The sequence below is a fragment of the Pinus tabuliformis genome, chromosome J, assembly GCF_031772625.1.
Source record: "Pinus tabuliformis cultivar Carrire ecotype Pingquan chromosome J, CPIR1, whole genome shotgun sequence".
NCBI classification, from domain to species: Eukaryota; Viridiplantae; Streptophyta; class Pinopsida; order Pinales; family Pinaceae; genus Pinus; species Pinus tabuliformis.
Genome location: NC_142295.1, coordinates 1464250506 through 1464269067, shown reverse-complemented (window position 1 = coordinate 1464269067; position 18562 = coordinate 1464250506). Strand labels below are relative to the sequence as shown.

General features: G+C 39.4%; 1 protein-coding gene across 3 annotated transcripts in view; it reads right to left on the bottom strand.

Moving 5' to 3' along the window:
- LOC149232887 (uncharacterized) overlaps positions 1-18562 on the bottom strand; it is a 398827-nt gene that overhangs the window by 145708 nt on the left and 234557 nt on the right. For all 3 annotated transcript variants that reach the window (XM_089379541.1, XM_089379542.1, XM_089379543.1), the window contains one exon: positions 2370-2579. In XM_089379541.1, coding sequence (XP_089235667.1) covers positions 2370-2579 — 210 coding nt within the window. The remainder of the gene's footprint in view (positions 1-2369; positions 2580-18562) is intronic.

The window sequence follows — 18562 nt, the reverse complement described above, 5'->3', positions numbered from 1 at the left end:
CTTTTTATGTCTTCTAGAGCTCATTTCAAGGATGATGTCATGTTTGAGGAGGACTTTCTCCCACACTTGTGGGCATTTATGGCCATTTTGTTATGTTTTTAAACTATAAAGTTGGCTTGTAAACTCTTTCATATGTAACATTTAAAGTAAACTTGTCAACAGGGCCTCATTAGTCTAATTATTGTAAAACTGAGTGGGATAGGTCTCATATAGATAGAGCCTCCCCAAAAAATGTGCTCTTTCTTGGCACAACTTGCTAGAGCATGTGATTTTTTCATGGAGACATTGTTTCGGGATTGAAGAAAGTGCCTTTTGTGGAGGATTTTTGTAAGTTTATTGTCTATTATTGATATTTTACATGTTTTATGTTTAAAGTAGGGTTTCAATTGTTCTATGACCAAATGCTTTATCATTGCTGAAATTTTGCTTCAATATTTTATGTAGAAGTGTCGCCTCTAAGGCCTATAGGGAAACTCTTAATGTGCAGACATTATATTTAATTTTTCCCCTCATAAGAGCAATAGCTAGGGTTTTAAAAGTGGATCACTGGATTCTCTAGGCAGCCCCCCTTACTCCATCAATATCCTTTGAATTTGTGCCATAGAGACTCCATTGAACCCTAGTAGGATAAGATCTTGGTTTAAGAGTGCGTTGATCACCATAAAACTCAATAAAAGCTATCTATTTTTCTCTCTCCTATATGGCTAGGGCAGCCATAAGTGTATATAGGTCTGGTTTCTGCAGAAAAGTGTCATGATTGCATGGGGGTGGCTCATAATTTACGGATTGCCTCTATATATTGTCTACAAGCAAAATCTAGCATATGGCATGATCTAACATACCTAAATAGGGCTGATGTCACCCCTTTTTATTGTTGTTTATGCATAGCTAACAGCCATAGAACTATTTACCCTAGCTTAAACCTAACCTCTATCAGAAGGTCCTGTTCCTTTTTTATTGAATATCGTTTTTTTAGGCCTTTTCTAAGGCTGTTATATGACATCGAACACCCTATTATTGAATATCATCCAAACCCTAACTTACAGTGGTTCGTCTAGTGATCTAGGCATAAAGTACTTGAATCATAGCATGGAAACCTAGGCCATCTTTGGCCTTACCAGGACTCCATCCAAATTTAGACCTTTAAAAACTCATCATCTTGAGCCCTAGTATTAGAATATCTTTATAGGTGATTCAGGGAAGCCTCCCTTGTTGTTTAAATCCCACTAAAGAGCAGTGGGAAGGTTGTTGAGGTCACAGTTGGAACCCTTCCTCTTTGTTGCCATAAGGTTTGGACCCTCTTCAGGTGTGGCTTTGCACCAAGCCTGCTAAATTTTGCAGCAACATGGACCATTGCCCCTTGTTTGCATGACTCTATAAATACAGTTTGAAAAGGATTTGTTAGCATCATTTGAGGAGTGCCCCACCTTGTGTGACTTTGTGGCTATGGAAAATTGAAACTTATCTTGGAGAGCACCCCCCATGGAAAGTTGACATGTGGCAGCTAGATCATTCAAGCCATGTAATGTGCAATTTTGCACCCTTAAATAAGGAATGCCAAGCATTGAAGGCAGATTACAGCATGGAGGATACCATTCTAAAAGATGTTCCCCTGATTATGAATTTAGAGAGACATTGAGCCAAAAAATGGGGATGCACATCAGAAATCTATAAATGAACACGCTTGAGGACATATACAATGATAGAGAAATATTATGAGAGAATATAGATATATTGGCATTTTTAAAATCAATAAAGCACAATAATTAAATAAGAACCCAGGTTTGATAATTCGAATGGGTGGTATAATGCCCAACACGTGAAACGATAACTCAATTTCAAAATGGGGACCTTATATTCTTCAAAGACTACCAGTCCACAAGTGTAGGCAGCTACCAACCAATTAATTGTAAGATCTTCAGCAATTCAAAATATTTCATGCTTCGATTTTAATTGTAATGCCAGCTTGTGGAAAAAGATACTAACTGTCAAGTCATCCCGTAGCATACGGGTGTACCATCACCAATAATTTATCACATACACATTGCTATGTTTTCAATCTTATTCTGCTATATAAGGTTTGAAGATTTTAGATTGTTCATTTTGTACTTCTATGTTACCCTGAGATTATAAATATTCCTTTCTTTTGTTTCCATCTCCCTGGCTTTGTGCCATGGTGACTCAAAATCCTAAGAAAGTTCACTAACGAAATAGCAAATGATGGAGTTAGAAAACATAAAGCAGCATCTTGCAACATATTAAAACCCAAACATGATTTTGTACAAGGGGAATTGCAAAATATACTTCCAAATCGGTTCAAAAACCAATATATAGATGGATTAGTTAGGAAATAGGTACTGATCATTTACCTCTGCAGCAGAAGACTTGCCAGTTCCATGGGAACCCCAGAAAAAGCATGCAGTCCCGAGTTGTTCCTGTGGGAAACCCCATTGTCCAAGGAGAACTGCTCTTGCCTTTTCAAAGTTTACAATAGATTCCAGACAGTTGCGAACAGTACTACTTAGTATGAGTTCATCCATTGAAGTCTTTGGAACAACCCTGTGTGTGAATGACTTCATCTGTGCATTGGAATGAAGACATTTGAAATGTTATTTCACAACTTTTGTCTTTACCCACACCTCCACATATTTAAGATGCAATTAGTTAAATGGTAGAGATAGTTTTAACTTTTCATACAAGAAAGAATTAATGTTAGTCACCTGTAAAGGAAGAATCAATAGGAATCTAGAGAACATTTTAAAACTTCAAATACCTCTAGAATGCTATTTGTCAAAAACAAATAAAGAAGAAAGAAATTGAGTAGCTTAGTCAAAACACAGAGACCCAAGGGATATCTAAGTAAAATCCCTGCGATGAAGGTCAAGCTTGACAATGACATCACAACAAAAGACACTTTGAGATTGGGGGCAATAAAATAAGGACAATAAACTAGCAGCCAAGAAATATAGTCCATATAAATTGTTGCAGAGGATTGGCAGTATGGCTTATAGATTGGAGTTGCCTCCTTCACATGTCCATATGGTTTTCCATGCTTCCTATTTAAAGGAAAGTAAATGGTGACAAGAATGTAGTTCATGTTAAATTTTTTGATAATGGTAAACAGATTAGCACTTTGCACTCAGAAAATTGAAACACTAAACCAGTGTTGCACTAATCACCAAAAAATCGCAATAAAATCATTTTATCGCAACTTTTTCAAAAAGAAGATAAAATCGGGGTTTTTTTTGCCGATTTTTAGGAAAAAAATCATGGAAATAATTTATTTTTTTTTTTTAATGAGGAGGAGGAGGTGACCCAAGCTACCCCTATCACAAGTAGAGGACGTGGTCTACCTCCTGTAACTCCTAGTTCTTCAGCTTCTAGAGCACAGCGGAGTCTACTGCCAACTCCACCGACATCTACATCTAGAGGGGCAAAGGAAATCAGTAGTATTAGACTTTAATTATTTGGTTCATTTCATTGTATATGACATTATGACTCATGATATGAGATACATTATTATATTTTTTGTTGATATTTTGAGGTTGAGTTGGGAGTCATGAGTCAGGACTTACTATTCAGGACATGATTCGCTGTTATGTGTGATGTGGCACTAGAAATGACATTAAACATCTTATATATTAGTTCTTTTATCATATTTATGTGTCAATGTATTTATTTTATGTTGTAGATGCTTTAAATTGCAAAAAAATTGCAAAAAAATGAATATTTTCGTATGTTACGATTTTTTCCTGATTTTTACAGATTTTTTCCGATTTTTTCCCTGCTCCAATAATATCCCGATAACGATTAGTGCAACATTGCACTAAACTAATAGGAACTGGAACTAAAACTACTCTGAAAACAGTAGGGTCTGAAGTTTGAACTGTAACTTTTCAAACCCAAAAACTCTGATAATATGAACATAACAAGTATATAACTTAACTCTGCATCACATCATTGTTTTATTAATTGAAAAACAGGAAATATAATGCAACTAGCTCAACCCTAATAGACTCACTGCACTGTTTAAAAATTCACCAACTCTACCTTCTTCATACATGAGGGGTTGTTGTAAAAATAGACTACATGAAATCAAGGTTGGGACTAGCCCCTTCTCTCCAATGCATGAAATCGCACATCGGCAAATAGATCAAATCACAAAATAAATCAAATCTTCAACCTATACAAAAGAGATCAACTCTTTGACCTATTCCAAGGGTGGTCACATATCACAATTCGCAGATAAAAGCAACAATCCTATCATTGGAAGATCCTAGGCATCATACTGAAACTAGGTCATCACACCTATTGAAATCCTCCAACAACTCCCTCTCATAAGCAGCAGCTTCTTTGTCATGTCTCCATTTTTATTTTCCTCTATAGTAAAATCAGGATGGGTTTCCAAGGTATGTGATGGCCAGACCACAAGAGCAGGATTATATCATCAGGGGTTCCAGAGGAGTTTTGAGGAGTTTTATACGATCCAATGGCATTCGCTTCAAATATTCCACCATCCGCACAACTTGGCTTTTGTTCCGTTTCATTCCGACAACTTTCAAAAAATGGCATTATTACTTGGCCCTGACTTAATCAATTATGCTTGGGGTTGCATTTCGGGAGGATCATTTGATGGAACGCCTCAGTGTAATAGCACGTTGGAACCGGAACGTGAAGATCTACAGGATGGGATGCTAAGAAGTGACTTCCATTGGCCGGAGAAAGTATGGTGGGTGATTTACCATTTTCCCAGGATTAAAAATGACTTTAATTAGTCATTTAATTAAAAGGGGAAAATAATTAATTGGAGGAAAAAGGCTAATGTGACGTAAAAAGAATTAAAAAGTCACTTAAGATTAAGTAAAGGACGGAGCTTCTAGAATAATAATAAAATAAGATGATTCTAGAAGCTTGGAGATCTATCTATGGAGTCTTTAAAAGGAGGAGGAGGAGATCATTTGGGATATCTTGGATTGGAGCATTTGTCTTTGGTGTGGATTGGAGAATTTAGTTCTCTATCATAGTAGCCCCGGGATGGAAACCCTCGCGTGATTCAATGAGACTGGGTGGGTACCCAACTCTCCCCTCAGTGAATTCATCCAAAATTCACAGGAGAGCCTAGCAGTTGCATTTTAGTTCAATTTTGGAAGGCCAACGCAGCATTGGACCAGATCCTTGAGGCCAGTTTCTCATCTCAACTATTTGGGTTGTGTTGTCACTATGATTGTATAGGCATTACGACAACAACTCGAGTCGGGGGATGTCACTCTAATCCCTGACCTCTCTGTTCTAGTTGTCTCCCACCAACAGACTATGGGGGTAGTCCCTATGGAAATGTGAAGACGAAAGACAAGTTGGCAACCAACCAGTCCAGGAGACACGATTTAATGGCCTAGCTACATGGTTAATTTTAGCAAGAGTTAAGGATTATATTAAATTCAAATGTGAGACCAATGCCTTGTGAAGTCCACTTCTTTCTCATTATTAATTAGAGACAAAGTAAGTAGATGAACAATCGTTGTTGGGATGAATGATTATCCTAGATGAAGTGCAAATCCTACAAGCTAGGTAAGATGCAAAGTCTTAGTTGATTTTAAGTTAGATACCTATTCTAGGTGTAACCTTCCTCTTAACTGTTTTGGTATTAGTCTCTAGAGTAGGTTGTGGGATGGAAGCTAACAGGAAGCAAGCAAAGGCTTTATTAATTTTACCTCCCCATATGTTCTTGTAATATCCCCAATTTTGTGAGCATGGGAGTCACAAAGGAATTTTGCCCAATTTTAGTAATATTAATTAAAAGGGGGCAAATATTATTGGAGAAAGGTGGCTAGTATCATTTTATCAGAGAATAGCAGAAAATTATTATTTTATTAAATGGCGGCAAAAGTGACTTAGTGGAAAATGACCCCCACCAATAAAATCATGTTAAAAACAGAGTCTAGAGGCATAACGAGAAATTATAAAAGGAAGATGGACTCATTTTGTGGATTATCTTTGGTCATTTTACAATTTCAACATTAGTTCTCTTGAGTTGCTTAGCCAAGACAACCGTGTTGTTCAGCACAAGGGATTTCCGAGCGGAAATTCCACCTCTACCTTTGGTGAACTTTGAGTGTCACCCTAGGGGAGTAAGGAGTCCATCTTAGGGCTTCTCTAGGAGCTACATTGCAGACCATTTCCAACTGGAGCATGCTTCTCTTAGGGCGTAGAAGGAAATTCGAAGAGGCTGAGAGAAGGTGGAAAACAATGGAGTTTTGGCCAGAGAATTTGCAGAGATTTATCCATAGGGAGGGCGAGTTTTTCCTTGGTGATTTGCAGGGCTAAGAGTGTTGCATTTTGGAGGGTCGAATTTATTATTTCAAGGGTTTCTGGACAGCTACTACGCAGATATTTTGATAGGGAGATTTGGAGAGTTCGTGCTAAGGATAAATAAAGAGTCTTGGAGGAGTTATTTGCAGGTGTTGGTGGAGATTTTTCCAATAATTGATTGGCCTTCTACAGAAGAATTATTTCTACAGGGTGCTTTTCCAGCTAGTTAGAACTTAGAACCATACACATTTATTGGGGTCACCAAGGCACATTGGATTTAGCCCAAACCCTTTCTGGGTTTTTGTGGGTTTATTGAGAGGAGTCTCTAGCTAATTTTATAGAAATTTCTGAGCAATATTCGGGTCTGAAATCCTCATTCTTATAGAAAGGCAATTTGATGATTCGCTGGGGAATCTACGTCACTTGGTGGGCTAAGTTTTGGCTTGGAGTTGGACCAAACCCTTTCTGGGTATTTCTGAGATTTTGGAGAGGAGTCAGTGGCTACAATTTCAAGGTGATCCAAGCATTCTCGAGCACACACTATTCAGTCCCTCACTGTTGTACGAATTGTTGAAACTTGCTACTGCGTCATCTCTCACAGGCCTGCGCAGTTCTCTTGGGTGATTGTTGTGTGGAGTGTCAGTTGGAGGATTTAGGGGCTGAGTTGTTAGTATTTCATTTGGAGGGAGATTGTGGGGAGATTGCTAGCATTTTGGAGCAACAATTCATCATTTTCGGCTACAGGTGAAGCATTCTGGTATTTGAGGAGGGCCAAGCTATTTGGGGTCGAATTTGGAGGGTCAAAACCAGAGAAAACCCTTTCTGGGTTTTTTTGGGTTTTTGACAAGGATCACATCCCCAAATTTACAGAATTTTCTAGGCAGTTTTGAGGGGCCAAATCAGGGTGCCAAGTCAACCAGCATCGAAGAAAAATTGGGTCAACGCAGATTTCTGGAGGGACAAACTATTGCAGCAGTTGGGCATTCGAAAATTGATCACTTGGGGCTTGTAGCTTGCCTTGAGCAAACCCAGGCACAATGCTTCCAATTTTATTGTACTCCAGCAGTTTATTTATAATAAAAATTAGCCATTTGGCTGTTCCCGAGCATTTTTCTATTCATAGGTGTTTGCTGAAATTTATTGTGTTGTTATTTTTGTGCATGTCTTTGATTATCTCTGTAAAATTTCTATTTCGAATATTACAGTTCCAACCACCCGGTGCCTTCGACGCTGTAGAGACTATGACTCTGACGACTACAAGGTCACTGTGTTAACCACTAAAGAGGATCTAAGTTCCTCAAGCTAAATTGAGAAAGGGTAGCCCTAAATGTCTATCAACCAAGCTTATACTTGGAGGTAATTTAATTAATGCAACTAGCTTAGAATGATATGCAAAGATGAGTGTTTCTTGGATTAAGATTGCTTGAGACTTTAAGTACTTTAGTTATGATTAGCTTTTATGACAAGAGTACTTAACAATAAATGGAAAGACAATCTTAACGACAAGAATGTGCCAAATTATCAAGTGCCAATACTAAACAATAGATCTCTTCAACCCAAGTGCTTAAGATAAAATTATCTTCCACAAGATGCTTAACCAATGTAAATGAAAGCAATTTAGAGCACTTATCCACTTCAATGATTCAATATGGAATGACAATGACAATTACTTGAGACAATTTGAAATCTTCCAAGATATTTCAACAAAGTAAATGTCAATGATGATCTTATGCCAATATTACTCAATGCCAACAATCAAGAGATGCTCAATTAGATTAGAACCAAGAACACTTTGAATTTCCATATCCCTGTGTGTTTATCATTCACGAATGGAAAGCAAGAATGACCATGTGAGAGTATTAATTTGCCAATTAGATTGCCACTTAAGAGAAACAAGATACTTCAATGCTAATTCAAAGACTTCAAGTAAAGAGCACTTAGATCTTAATGTCAATATGAGATTACCATTCACAATGATATTCGATTCTTGATTTAGTGCTTATATGAGTGAGTTAGATGTGATTTTATAAACTTCAAAAAACTCACAATGAAACCACAAACGTTAGTGTACTTGGAGCAATTAGAAACCAATTTGCAAGACAACTATGATTTATAGAGCATGAGGAAGGAAATTTCTTGTGTCACTTATGTCCTATGTTGCCAAGAAACGCGGGTTCGGGTTCGGGTTCGGGGACGGGGATGGGTACGTCATTTTTTGAAACAGGGTGCGTGGGTTTGTTGGGTGTATACTATATTTTATATTTATAACATATATAAATATTATATTTTATAAATTATAGTATATATGAATTTGTATATTTTTCAACTTTAAACAAGAAAACTAAAATATTTATGATTTAAACTTTAAATATTTAAACATGCATAACATTCAACATTCAACATTCACAATGAAATTTCAAAATTTCTAGTTTGATATCAAGTGCAAATTGAAGTTTACATATTAATAAGAATCATGATATATGTCCATTGTCATACTACATTCAAAATTTGTCCTAAGGCATCTCCAAACAAGAACTAGGAAATTTTAAAATACTAAAATAAAAATAGGTAATAGTGAACAATAGCTTCCTCAAGCCATGTCATCAACATCACTCAGATATTCAGTTAGCATGCTCTACAGGTAGGAATCACTCTCATCTTGAGGCTCTTGCTCATCCAGAACAACTGGAGGTAGCTCAATAAGGCCATCTGGTTGTATCTCCTCATCCACACATATAGTATCATCTGTGTATTGGTCCCATCTCTTGAAAGGACCCTCCTTGTACCCAGGGTCTTTTCAAGATATGACACGAAGTGTGCTATGAACATACACTAAATTCTTTGCCTTCTTTGAGCCCAACATATTTCTCTTTACTGCATGGATAAAGGCATAAGTACTTCAATTCCTCTCGCAAGATGAAGAACTAGCTACCTAGAATATTAGGGGAAGCCTGTTAAATTAATTAAAAATTTAAAAATAAAAACTAAAATGAACCCCAAAGAACCCGATTTCGGGGTTCCAAGTACCCATCATCAGGGTTCTCCATACCCGTCAAGACAAAAGAACCCAATTTTTTTTAATGAAGAACCCGGTTCTTCTTAGAAGAACCCGGTTCTTATGGGTTCTTCTCAGAAGCACCCATACCCGAATCTAGTACTTAGGGACGAGAACCCGAGACAGGTTCGAGAACCCCACCCCCGGGTTCGCGAACCCGTGCAACATAGCTAATGTCCCAATCACATTCAAATGAGAAATTATTAGACCTTTAGGACAGCAGAAAGTAAAATCACTCTAGATCCAGAAAATGACAAGCATGTATGAACTAAATATGAGCAATGAGACAACTAATGACTTGCCAAAAGAAATTATAACCTAAACAACCTGCTTATGATGTATTTTTCAGTGTTATATCAGATCTGATCACACCTTTTATGCAGAGATAACAGTCATTAAACAATTAGATCTATGCCAAGAGATTAATGCCCAAATTGCTTAAATGACTTAACAATGTGCTAGATATCTTAGATGTGATTTTTATGCCACTTATGTGTGTTTACACCACTGTTATGAATATATTCAGAGAGCTGTAGCAAACAGTGAGGAAAAAATAGGGTTTAGAGATCAAACCCTTGGCCTCTAGGCCTTGAAGGAGCTTGTCAAACTTGCCCAAATTTTTCCAAAGGCTGGAACACCTACAAACACCCAAAATTTGGGCCAATTTCTCTGCAAAACCCACCAATATTCAGTCCCAAAAATCAAATGCTCAAATCAGAGATGGAAGAGGGCCAAACAAGGGCTAGAAAGAGGCTAGAAGAGGCAAAGTAGGGCCTAACAGGCCTGCGGCTAGGGAGAAAGCCCTAGTGTGGCTTGTGTTAGGGAGATAGAGGCCCCTTAGGGTTGTCGTAGGGCTCACAAGGGTTGCGGCCAAGGCAATGAGGCCTTAGACGCCAGTCGCAAGCCCTAAGAGGGTTGAGGCCTAAGGAAAGGAGAGGGAGAGGGGGACGTAAAGCCTCAAATGATGTTGTGGCTAGGAGAAGGAGAGTTAAGCAGGAGAAAGAGAAAGTAGTGGAGGAGGGCAGGCAAGGGAGGGCTGTTAAAATTGGCAACTAGGGCCAAACTCCATGTGGGTCATATTATTTATGGCAGCTGATATTTTTATTGGATCCCTCTCATTGAGAGGTGTAGGATTGATCTAAAGATCATCCAATTCCAATAAGTATTTATGAAGTTATGAATTTATTTATGTTATGGACAAATTGTTAAGTCGGCCAGCAACTTATGTAGGCTCAGAAGTCCAACAGTCATGTCTATTCAACCTCTACGTTTTAGTATAAATAGAAGAGGACTTTAAATCATTTCTACACACACTTGGATCTCTTCCTCTCTCTACTTGTCTTTGGGTTTTAGTAGGAGAGATCCTAAGGAAAAGCTGGAACTGCTGGAAAAGCCAAAACTGCCGGAAAAAGCAGGAAAAGCTAGAACTGCCGGAAAAGCCGAAAAATCCAGAACTGCCGAAAAAGCTAGAATAGCCAGAAAAGCCAGAAAAGCTGGAACTGCCGAAAAAGCCAGAAAAGCTAAAAAAAGCTAGAACTATCAAAAAAGCCGGAAACACCAGAAAAGCCGAAACTTCCGGAACTGCTGGAAAAGCCGAAACTGTCGGAAATGCCGGAAATACCGGAAAAGCCAGAAAAGTCGGAAAAGCCAAAAAAGTCGGAAAAGCCGAAAATGCCGGAACTGTCGAAACTACCGGAAAAGCCGGAACTACCGGGAACTGCAGAAACAATTGGAGCATCTGTCTCCAAAGGAAGGCAGCATGATGTATGAGATCATGGGCAGCATAATAAGCAGCATGATGATATGAGCATGGGCAGCGTAATGATGCATGATGATATGAGCATAGGCAGCATAATGATGCATGAGATCATGAGCATGGGTAGCTTGATGATAAATAAGACCATGGAAGATGCAGCATGATGAGCAACATGAAGATGAGAGCAGCTCAGTCATCAAGGTTCAACACATGTGACAGTACAGCAAGGTGTCACACGGTAATGTGCAGCAAATAGACGAGATGCAACACTATGATAGGTGAACGAGTCACCTTAGAGAATCAGTTGAAGCAATATGTCTTCAACTAATCTCATGCCAATATCAAAAGTCAAAGTGATTGACTTGTATTGTAAATGTACTATCTCTCTCACTTTCTCTGCTGAACTTTGAAGAACATAAAAGAAGAATTGATCAAGGGTTTCCCCACATTGGGGTTTGTCCCTTGCTAGCGCCACATCTTGTGTCCTCTTGCCTTGGCTTGTCTTCTGCAATTTATATTTATGTTCTATCTGCAGTTTACTTTATGTTGATGTGATTGCTAATGTGGAAAAGAAATTGAAATAAATTGCTCTAGCATAGAACATACGTAAAATTAACATGGTATCAGAGCTGAGGTGAAGACAATGCCCAAGCAAGAGTGAAAGAGAAATCACCAAAAACAATAGGGACAAGACAAAAGGATCAATGGGTTCCACATCTCTCTTCTAGGTTCACAAAGGGTGAAGTCGAAGCAGAACATATTATCAGAATGGCGTAGCGGAAGTTTCTGATGGCCCATCTAAAGATCACTTCATTGGGAAGTTCGGATCTAAGGGTGGAAGGAAAGGCAGATGCCTTGGTTGCAATAAGTTTGGCCATTATGCGAAGGAGTGTCCAAAGGTAATGTAGGTCATCAAGGAAATGGTCGACTCTTCAAAGAAAGCAAAGAACCCCGAATCACTTTTATGTCCCTAATTGCAAGAAGAACATGGTGTCCATCTCGGAAATGGAAGTCAAAGGTTTCAGGGTGGCACTCATCAATGGAAAGGTACGTGTTTGGAAATAGAATTTTCAAAGATGTTTTTGAGTTCAGGGTTATATCAAATTGTAGGAAGTCAATTGGGGACCATGTCCATTTTCACGTAGCACCGAAGGTCTGTGAGTCAGATGGTGACAGGGATGCCTGAATTCAAAAGGAGCATGAAAGTACATGTCTGAGATGTACCAAAGGAAAATCTTACAAGGGGACCATTTCCCTCATGTAGCAGGTCCACAGGTCTGGAACAACCCAAGGAGTTCGAGATTGATAATCAGGAATTTCACATATGCAGGTGGAAGAAAGCCCTCTATGGCTTGAAGCAAAACACCCCGAGCATAGTAAAACGGATCCAAACCATCCGCAGGTTGTGGATGATAGACCTCTCATACCAGCACCTTATGAGGACGACCTACTACTAACAGGTGCAGACCCTCTCATTTGCAGAAGTAAGAGGGAGTTGGATTCCAGATGTGGAATAGTGAACTGCAAGCCTGTGACTACCTCGAGGATCTTAACTTTCAAAAGTTATATGGTAGTGATGTCGGACCAGATTTGGGAAATGCCTCTGAATCTCATAAACTCATTCGCGTTGATGTTCTTGGTGAACTTCCGTCCGGACATATGTTTTGCAGTTAGCATGGTGAGCTCATATTTGGTTGAACCTCACTGGATTGGTGCCACGAATCTTCTAAGATGTCTTCGGGGCACAATCTCTCATGGATTGAGATACACTGCCGGAAATATGAAACTGCATGATTATTTGAATGTTGATTGAGTAGGTAGTGTGGAGGATCACTAGAGCACTTCTTAGTGTTGTTTCTCTTTGGATTCTGCTTCGATATCATGTATGAGCAGGAAGCAGAAGTCGGTTGTTATAAGCACCACTGAGACCGGATACATATCTATGAGTATGATCTCGTATGAAGCTGCCTGGTTGGGGAAGCTCTTCAATTGAGCTGTTTGTACCACTGTGATTCTCTGTGACAACCAGAGGTGGGATTCAATTATTGAGGAATCTCGTATTCGACAATTGCTCCAGCAAAGAGACATCAGATACTACTTTATCTAGGATATGGTAAGTCTATGAGCAAGGAAGCTCCATCGCTATGAGATGATGTACAGGTCGCTACACTTTGTCTAAGCCCCGGGGGAAAGATCAAATCTATGATTTTCCCAAATGACTTGGAGTCATTAAGAGACCCTTGTACAAGGGTCCTGCATGTTGTATACATTGAGCTCTAGGAGCTCTGGGGCTTGTGGTTCTTACTGGAGCAACATACTACCACAAAGTGACTCACCCTCCCATGGTGGTGCGCACTAGGATAGGATGATTCGCTCTCCTATGGACAGGATGATTCGCTCTCCTGTGGACAAGATGATTCGCTCTCTTGTGGGACAGGATGATTCGCTCTCCTGTGGACAGGATGATTCGCTCTCTTGTGAACAAGATGATTCGCTCTCTTGTGGGACAAGACGATTTTCTCTCCTGTGTAGCAGGATGATTAATTCTCTTGTGAGGTCTAGATGATGTGTTCTCCATGACAATTGTGTAGAAGGATGATCAATTCTCCTGTGAGGTCTGGATGATGTGTTCTCCATGACGATTGTGTAGCAAGATGATTAGTTCTCCTGTGAGGCCTGGATGATGTGTTCTCCATGGCGATTGTGTAGCAGGATGATTAGTTCTCCTGTGAGGACAGGATTGATTATGTTCTCCGGTCGAGGCATCCTACCCATGCAGTCTGGGACTCATGGGAAGTACCTCTCATCTGATCAATCAGCAAGGAAATGAGGATAGGGACCATAGTATTACCGATGGACGCATCATTGTATCTACTGTACTCCCTATGCTAGGATGACCTTCATTGATCTGGGATCAATGATACTAGTCTGGGACCAGTGGTAGGAGTTGAACCCACTATGACACTGACTTTGGGTCGGTTGAGGACTGGTCTGGGACCAGTGGTACATACTTTGAGACTGACTTTGATTCAGTAAAGTACTGGTTTGGGACCAGTTGTAGGAGTTGTACCTACTATGACACTGACTTCAGGTCGGTTGAGGACTGGTCCAGGACCAGTGGTACACACTCTGAGACTGACTTCGGGTCAGTGGAGAATGGTATGACACATTCTCGATCAATCCTTCTTCTTCATGGTTCAGCAGAGCTAAGTTGAGCAGAGCAGAGCTAGCAAAGCTGAGCAGAGCAGAGCCGAGCCAGCAAAGCAAAGCAAAGCAGAGCAGAGCCAGCAGAGCTACGTTGAGCATAGCAGAGCAGAGCCAGCAGAGCTGAGCCGAGCCAGCAGAGCAGAGTAGAGCCAGCAGAGCTGAGCCGAGCCAGCAGAGCTGAGCAGAGCCAGCAGAGCTAAGCAGAGCTGAGTAGACCTGAGCAGAGCTGAGCAAAGCAATGCAGGGCACTGAGAGCAAAGATAGTACAGTTGGACATATGGATCAGCGAATGGAGTTCTCCCTAGTTGAGAGGGAGTGTTAAAATTGGCAACTAGGGCCAAACTCCATGTGGGTCATATTATTTATGGCAGCTGATATTTTTATTGGATCCCTCTCATTAAGAGGTGTAGGATTGATCTAAGGATCATCCGATTCCGATAAGTATTTATGAAGTTATGAATTTATTTATGTTATGGACAAATTGTTAAGTCGGCCAGCAACTTATGTAGGCTCAAAAGCCCAACAGTCATGTCTATTCAACCTCTACGTTTTAGTATAAATAGAAGAGGACCTTAAGTCATTTCTACACACACTTGGATCTCTTCCTCTCTCTACTTGTCTTTGGGTTTTAGTAAGAGGAGAGATCCTAAGGAAACGCCGGAAAAGCCGAAAAAACCAAAACTGCTGGAAAAGCCGGAACTGTCAAAAAAGCTGGAAAAGCCGGAACTGCCGGAACTGCTGAAAACGCTGGAAATACCAAAAATTCAGAAAAGCCAGAACTGCCGGAAAAGCCGAAACTGTCGAAAATGCCGAAAAAGCCAGAAATACCGAAAAAGCCAAAAAAGCCGAAAACGTCGAAAAAGCTAAAAATGTCGGAACTACCGAAAAAGCCGGAACTACCGGGAACTGCCGAAACAGCTAGAACATCTGTCTCCGAAGGAAGGCAGCATGATGTATGAGATCATGGGCAGCCTAATAAGCAGCATGATGTATGAGATCATGGGCAGCCTAATAAGCAGCATGATGATATGAGCATGGGCAGCATAATGATGCATGATGATATGAGCATGGGCAACATAATGATGAATGAGATCATGAGCATGGGCAGCTTGATGATGAATAAGACCATGGAAGATGTAGCATGATGAGTAGCATGAAGATGAGAGCAGCGCAATCATCAAGGTTCAACACATGTGACAGTATAGCAAGGTGTCACATGGTAATGTGCAGCAAATAGACGAGATGCAGCACTATGATAGGTGAACGAGTCACCTTAGAGAATCAGTTGAAGCAATATGTCTTCAACTGTCTCATGCTGATATCAAAAGTCAAAGTGATTGACTTGTATTGTGAATGTACTATCTCTCTCACTTTCTCTGCTGAACTTTGAAGAACATAAAAGAAGAATTGATCAAGGGTTTCTCCACATTGGGGTTTGTCCCTGGCTAGCGCCACATCTTGTGTCCTCTTATCTTGGCTTGTCTTCTGCGATTTATATTTATGTTTTATCTGCAATTTACTTTATGTTGTTGTGATTGCTAATGTGGAAAAGAAATTGAAATAAATTGCTCTAGCATGGAACATACCTAAAATTAACAAGGGCCGAGGAGGCAAAGCGAAGGGAAAACGGAGCGCTGGGAAGAGCGCCAAAGGCAAGGGGAGGCCCTCTAGGGCATGCGGCAAGGGCTCAAGGGGAGGTCGAATGGCTTAGAGGCCATGACCAGCCCTGGGAAGGCCAAAAAAGGTTGATGCTAGGGCCTTAGAAGTTAGACGGCTAGGAAAAAGGAGGACATTGGGGCCTTAGAGGCCTGAAAAATTCAAAACCCTTGTCATAGAAATTGATTTGCTTCAGATCTTCAATATTTACTGCAAATTTCTTCAGTTGTTGGTTCTGCAAAAAATTTGGAGACTAGATCTTACCCTCTAGGGCCTATATCTAGCTTTGATCCAGCAGATCTTCTTGAGAATCAGATGCACAAATAAATTTACAGGTGCCCGAAACTCCAATATATATAAAAAATTCAAAAATTCCCAAAACCCCAAAAAACCCCAACTACAAACAACGGTTAGAAAATAAAATTATTTACAAAATTTTATTTTACAAAATATACGTGTATAATGCTTGAAAGATTTTTTGATGAATAAATCTTTTTTAAATAAAATTTTGACGATGGCTAGATGTATTTCGAAAATATAAATGCTCACTTAGCAAAAAGTTAGCAAAACCATATTAAATATTCAAAATCCAAACATGGTCAGCCTGTGCCCACGGTTTGTGAACTTGGAGCACAACAGTCGGGGAACCTGCAAACTCTATATTTTCTCAAGCAGAAACTGCTAGAACACACAATGCATCGGATCACCTAAGATAAGCCCAAAACTTACCAATAGAATGTTCCTATCATCTACCATGAAATAACGATTAATTATTATCTGAAGCACAACATAGGAATGCACAAACCCAGCACGTACCACAAATCAATGAGGCAAAGACACCATGAACTGCACCCCAAAGTCATTCATTATGATGATCAAAACGTTCCCAGTAGAACACTGGCTTTGCACCAACGTTTACAAATTACATCAGACCCAGTTCATCAAAAGATGTGAAATAGAAGAAAAATGCCTTCTATTAATAGAGAAAATCCTCCAAGTGGAAAATAACAGCTAGTTGGCTTGATCCCAATCAAAATAATTTCGGCCGCGATAAATCTTTAATGATCTTTTAATCTCTACCGTCGGAAATAATTATTCTTGAGGAATTTTCGAATTTCTCATTTAAACCATTTTTTATTAACTTAAAAATAGTTATTTTGAGCTAATTTCCTCAAAATTTTGAATTTGACTTGTCCACCAAGGTCCAAGGGTCCAATTTTTCTTGAAATATCCAATATCTTTTTTGTGGGGGACCTCCAACAATTAATTTCTTTTAGATGCATGAATTTTTCCATTTGAAAAACTTAATTTCTCTATCAATTTAATTTTGACTCTAATTACTTAATTTTCTGGCTTAAGATTTTATTTAATTTTTAACAGAAAATTTAATTAATTGACTTATGAGGGAATTAATTACTTTTCCCACCCTCTAATATTTTAGCTATGGTGTTAAATTATGGTATGTTCTATACTTAGAGCAGTTTACTTATTGTTCTTCTTATTACCCACAGATTAGCAATCACATATACATAAAGTAAAGTGCAAATAGAACATTAAATGATTGATAGAAAACAATCCAAGATAAGAGACACAAGATGTGGCGGCTAGCCAGGGACAAACCCCAATGCGGGGAAACCCTTTGATCAAATCTTCTTTTATCTTCAATAGTTCAACAGAGAGAAATAGTACAAAATCGAAATTTTGTAATTTTATATCAACAGCAACAAACCCTAGATCAGCAAAGTCAAACTTGGTCAAACAAGTGGAAATTGACCTCCGATATGTTTGGTCAATTTCTGGTCAACTAACCCTCGAACAGCCTGAAGAAACAGCCCTGAAAATGCAGTCAAACTATAGTTGACTGAAGTCAACTTGCTGCCCCAAACTAGGGCAGTCAACACCAGTCAAACCAGAGGTCAGATCACCTCGATTTTTGTGCCAAAATCTGCGGCCTGCCTAGGAGAGGCAGCCACACCAAATCTGCACTCCTAGATGGTCAACGCTGGTCAAAGAGATGACCTGCAGCCCTAGCGTCCTTCTTTCTATGTCTGCCTTGCCCTAGAACGTCTTCTTTTCCAGCCACACGTGTGAGAGAGAGAGAGAGAAGAGTGAATGAATGAGTTCCAAATGACTCAACCTCTCTTCTATTTATATGAAATGTTGGGCATGTGTGCCACACACTTAGCTGCTGGCCGACCTTGACAATTTGTTAAGTAATTATAATTCATATATCCATAAATACTTATCGGAATCGAATGATCTTTAGATCAATCCTACACCTCTCGATGAGAGGAATCTAGGAAAAATATCAGCAACCATAAATAAGGTGACGCACATGGAGTTTGGCCTTAGTTGCCAATTTTAACACATGGTGTCTAAGTATGAGGGACCATGCACTAAAATATTTTTTACATAATATTTTACAAGATCAACCCTAAAAGGGGGGACACCTGTTCGTTATAGACCCTCAATTAATTACCCAATTCCACGACACAATATCATCTAGTAAACCAAATTATTTGTAATAAAATAATTTAGCCAAATAGCTTAAATTATTCCCAAATCACTTTTACAAAAGA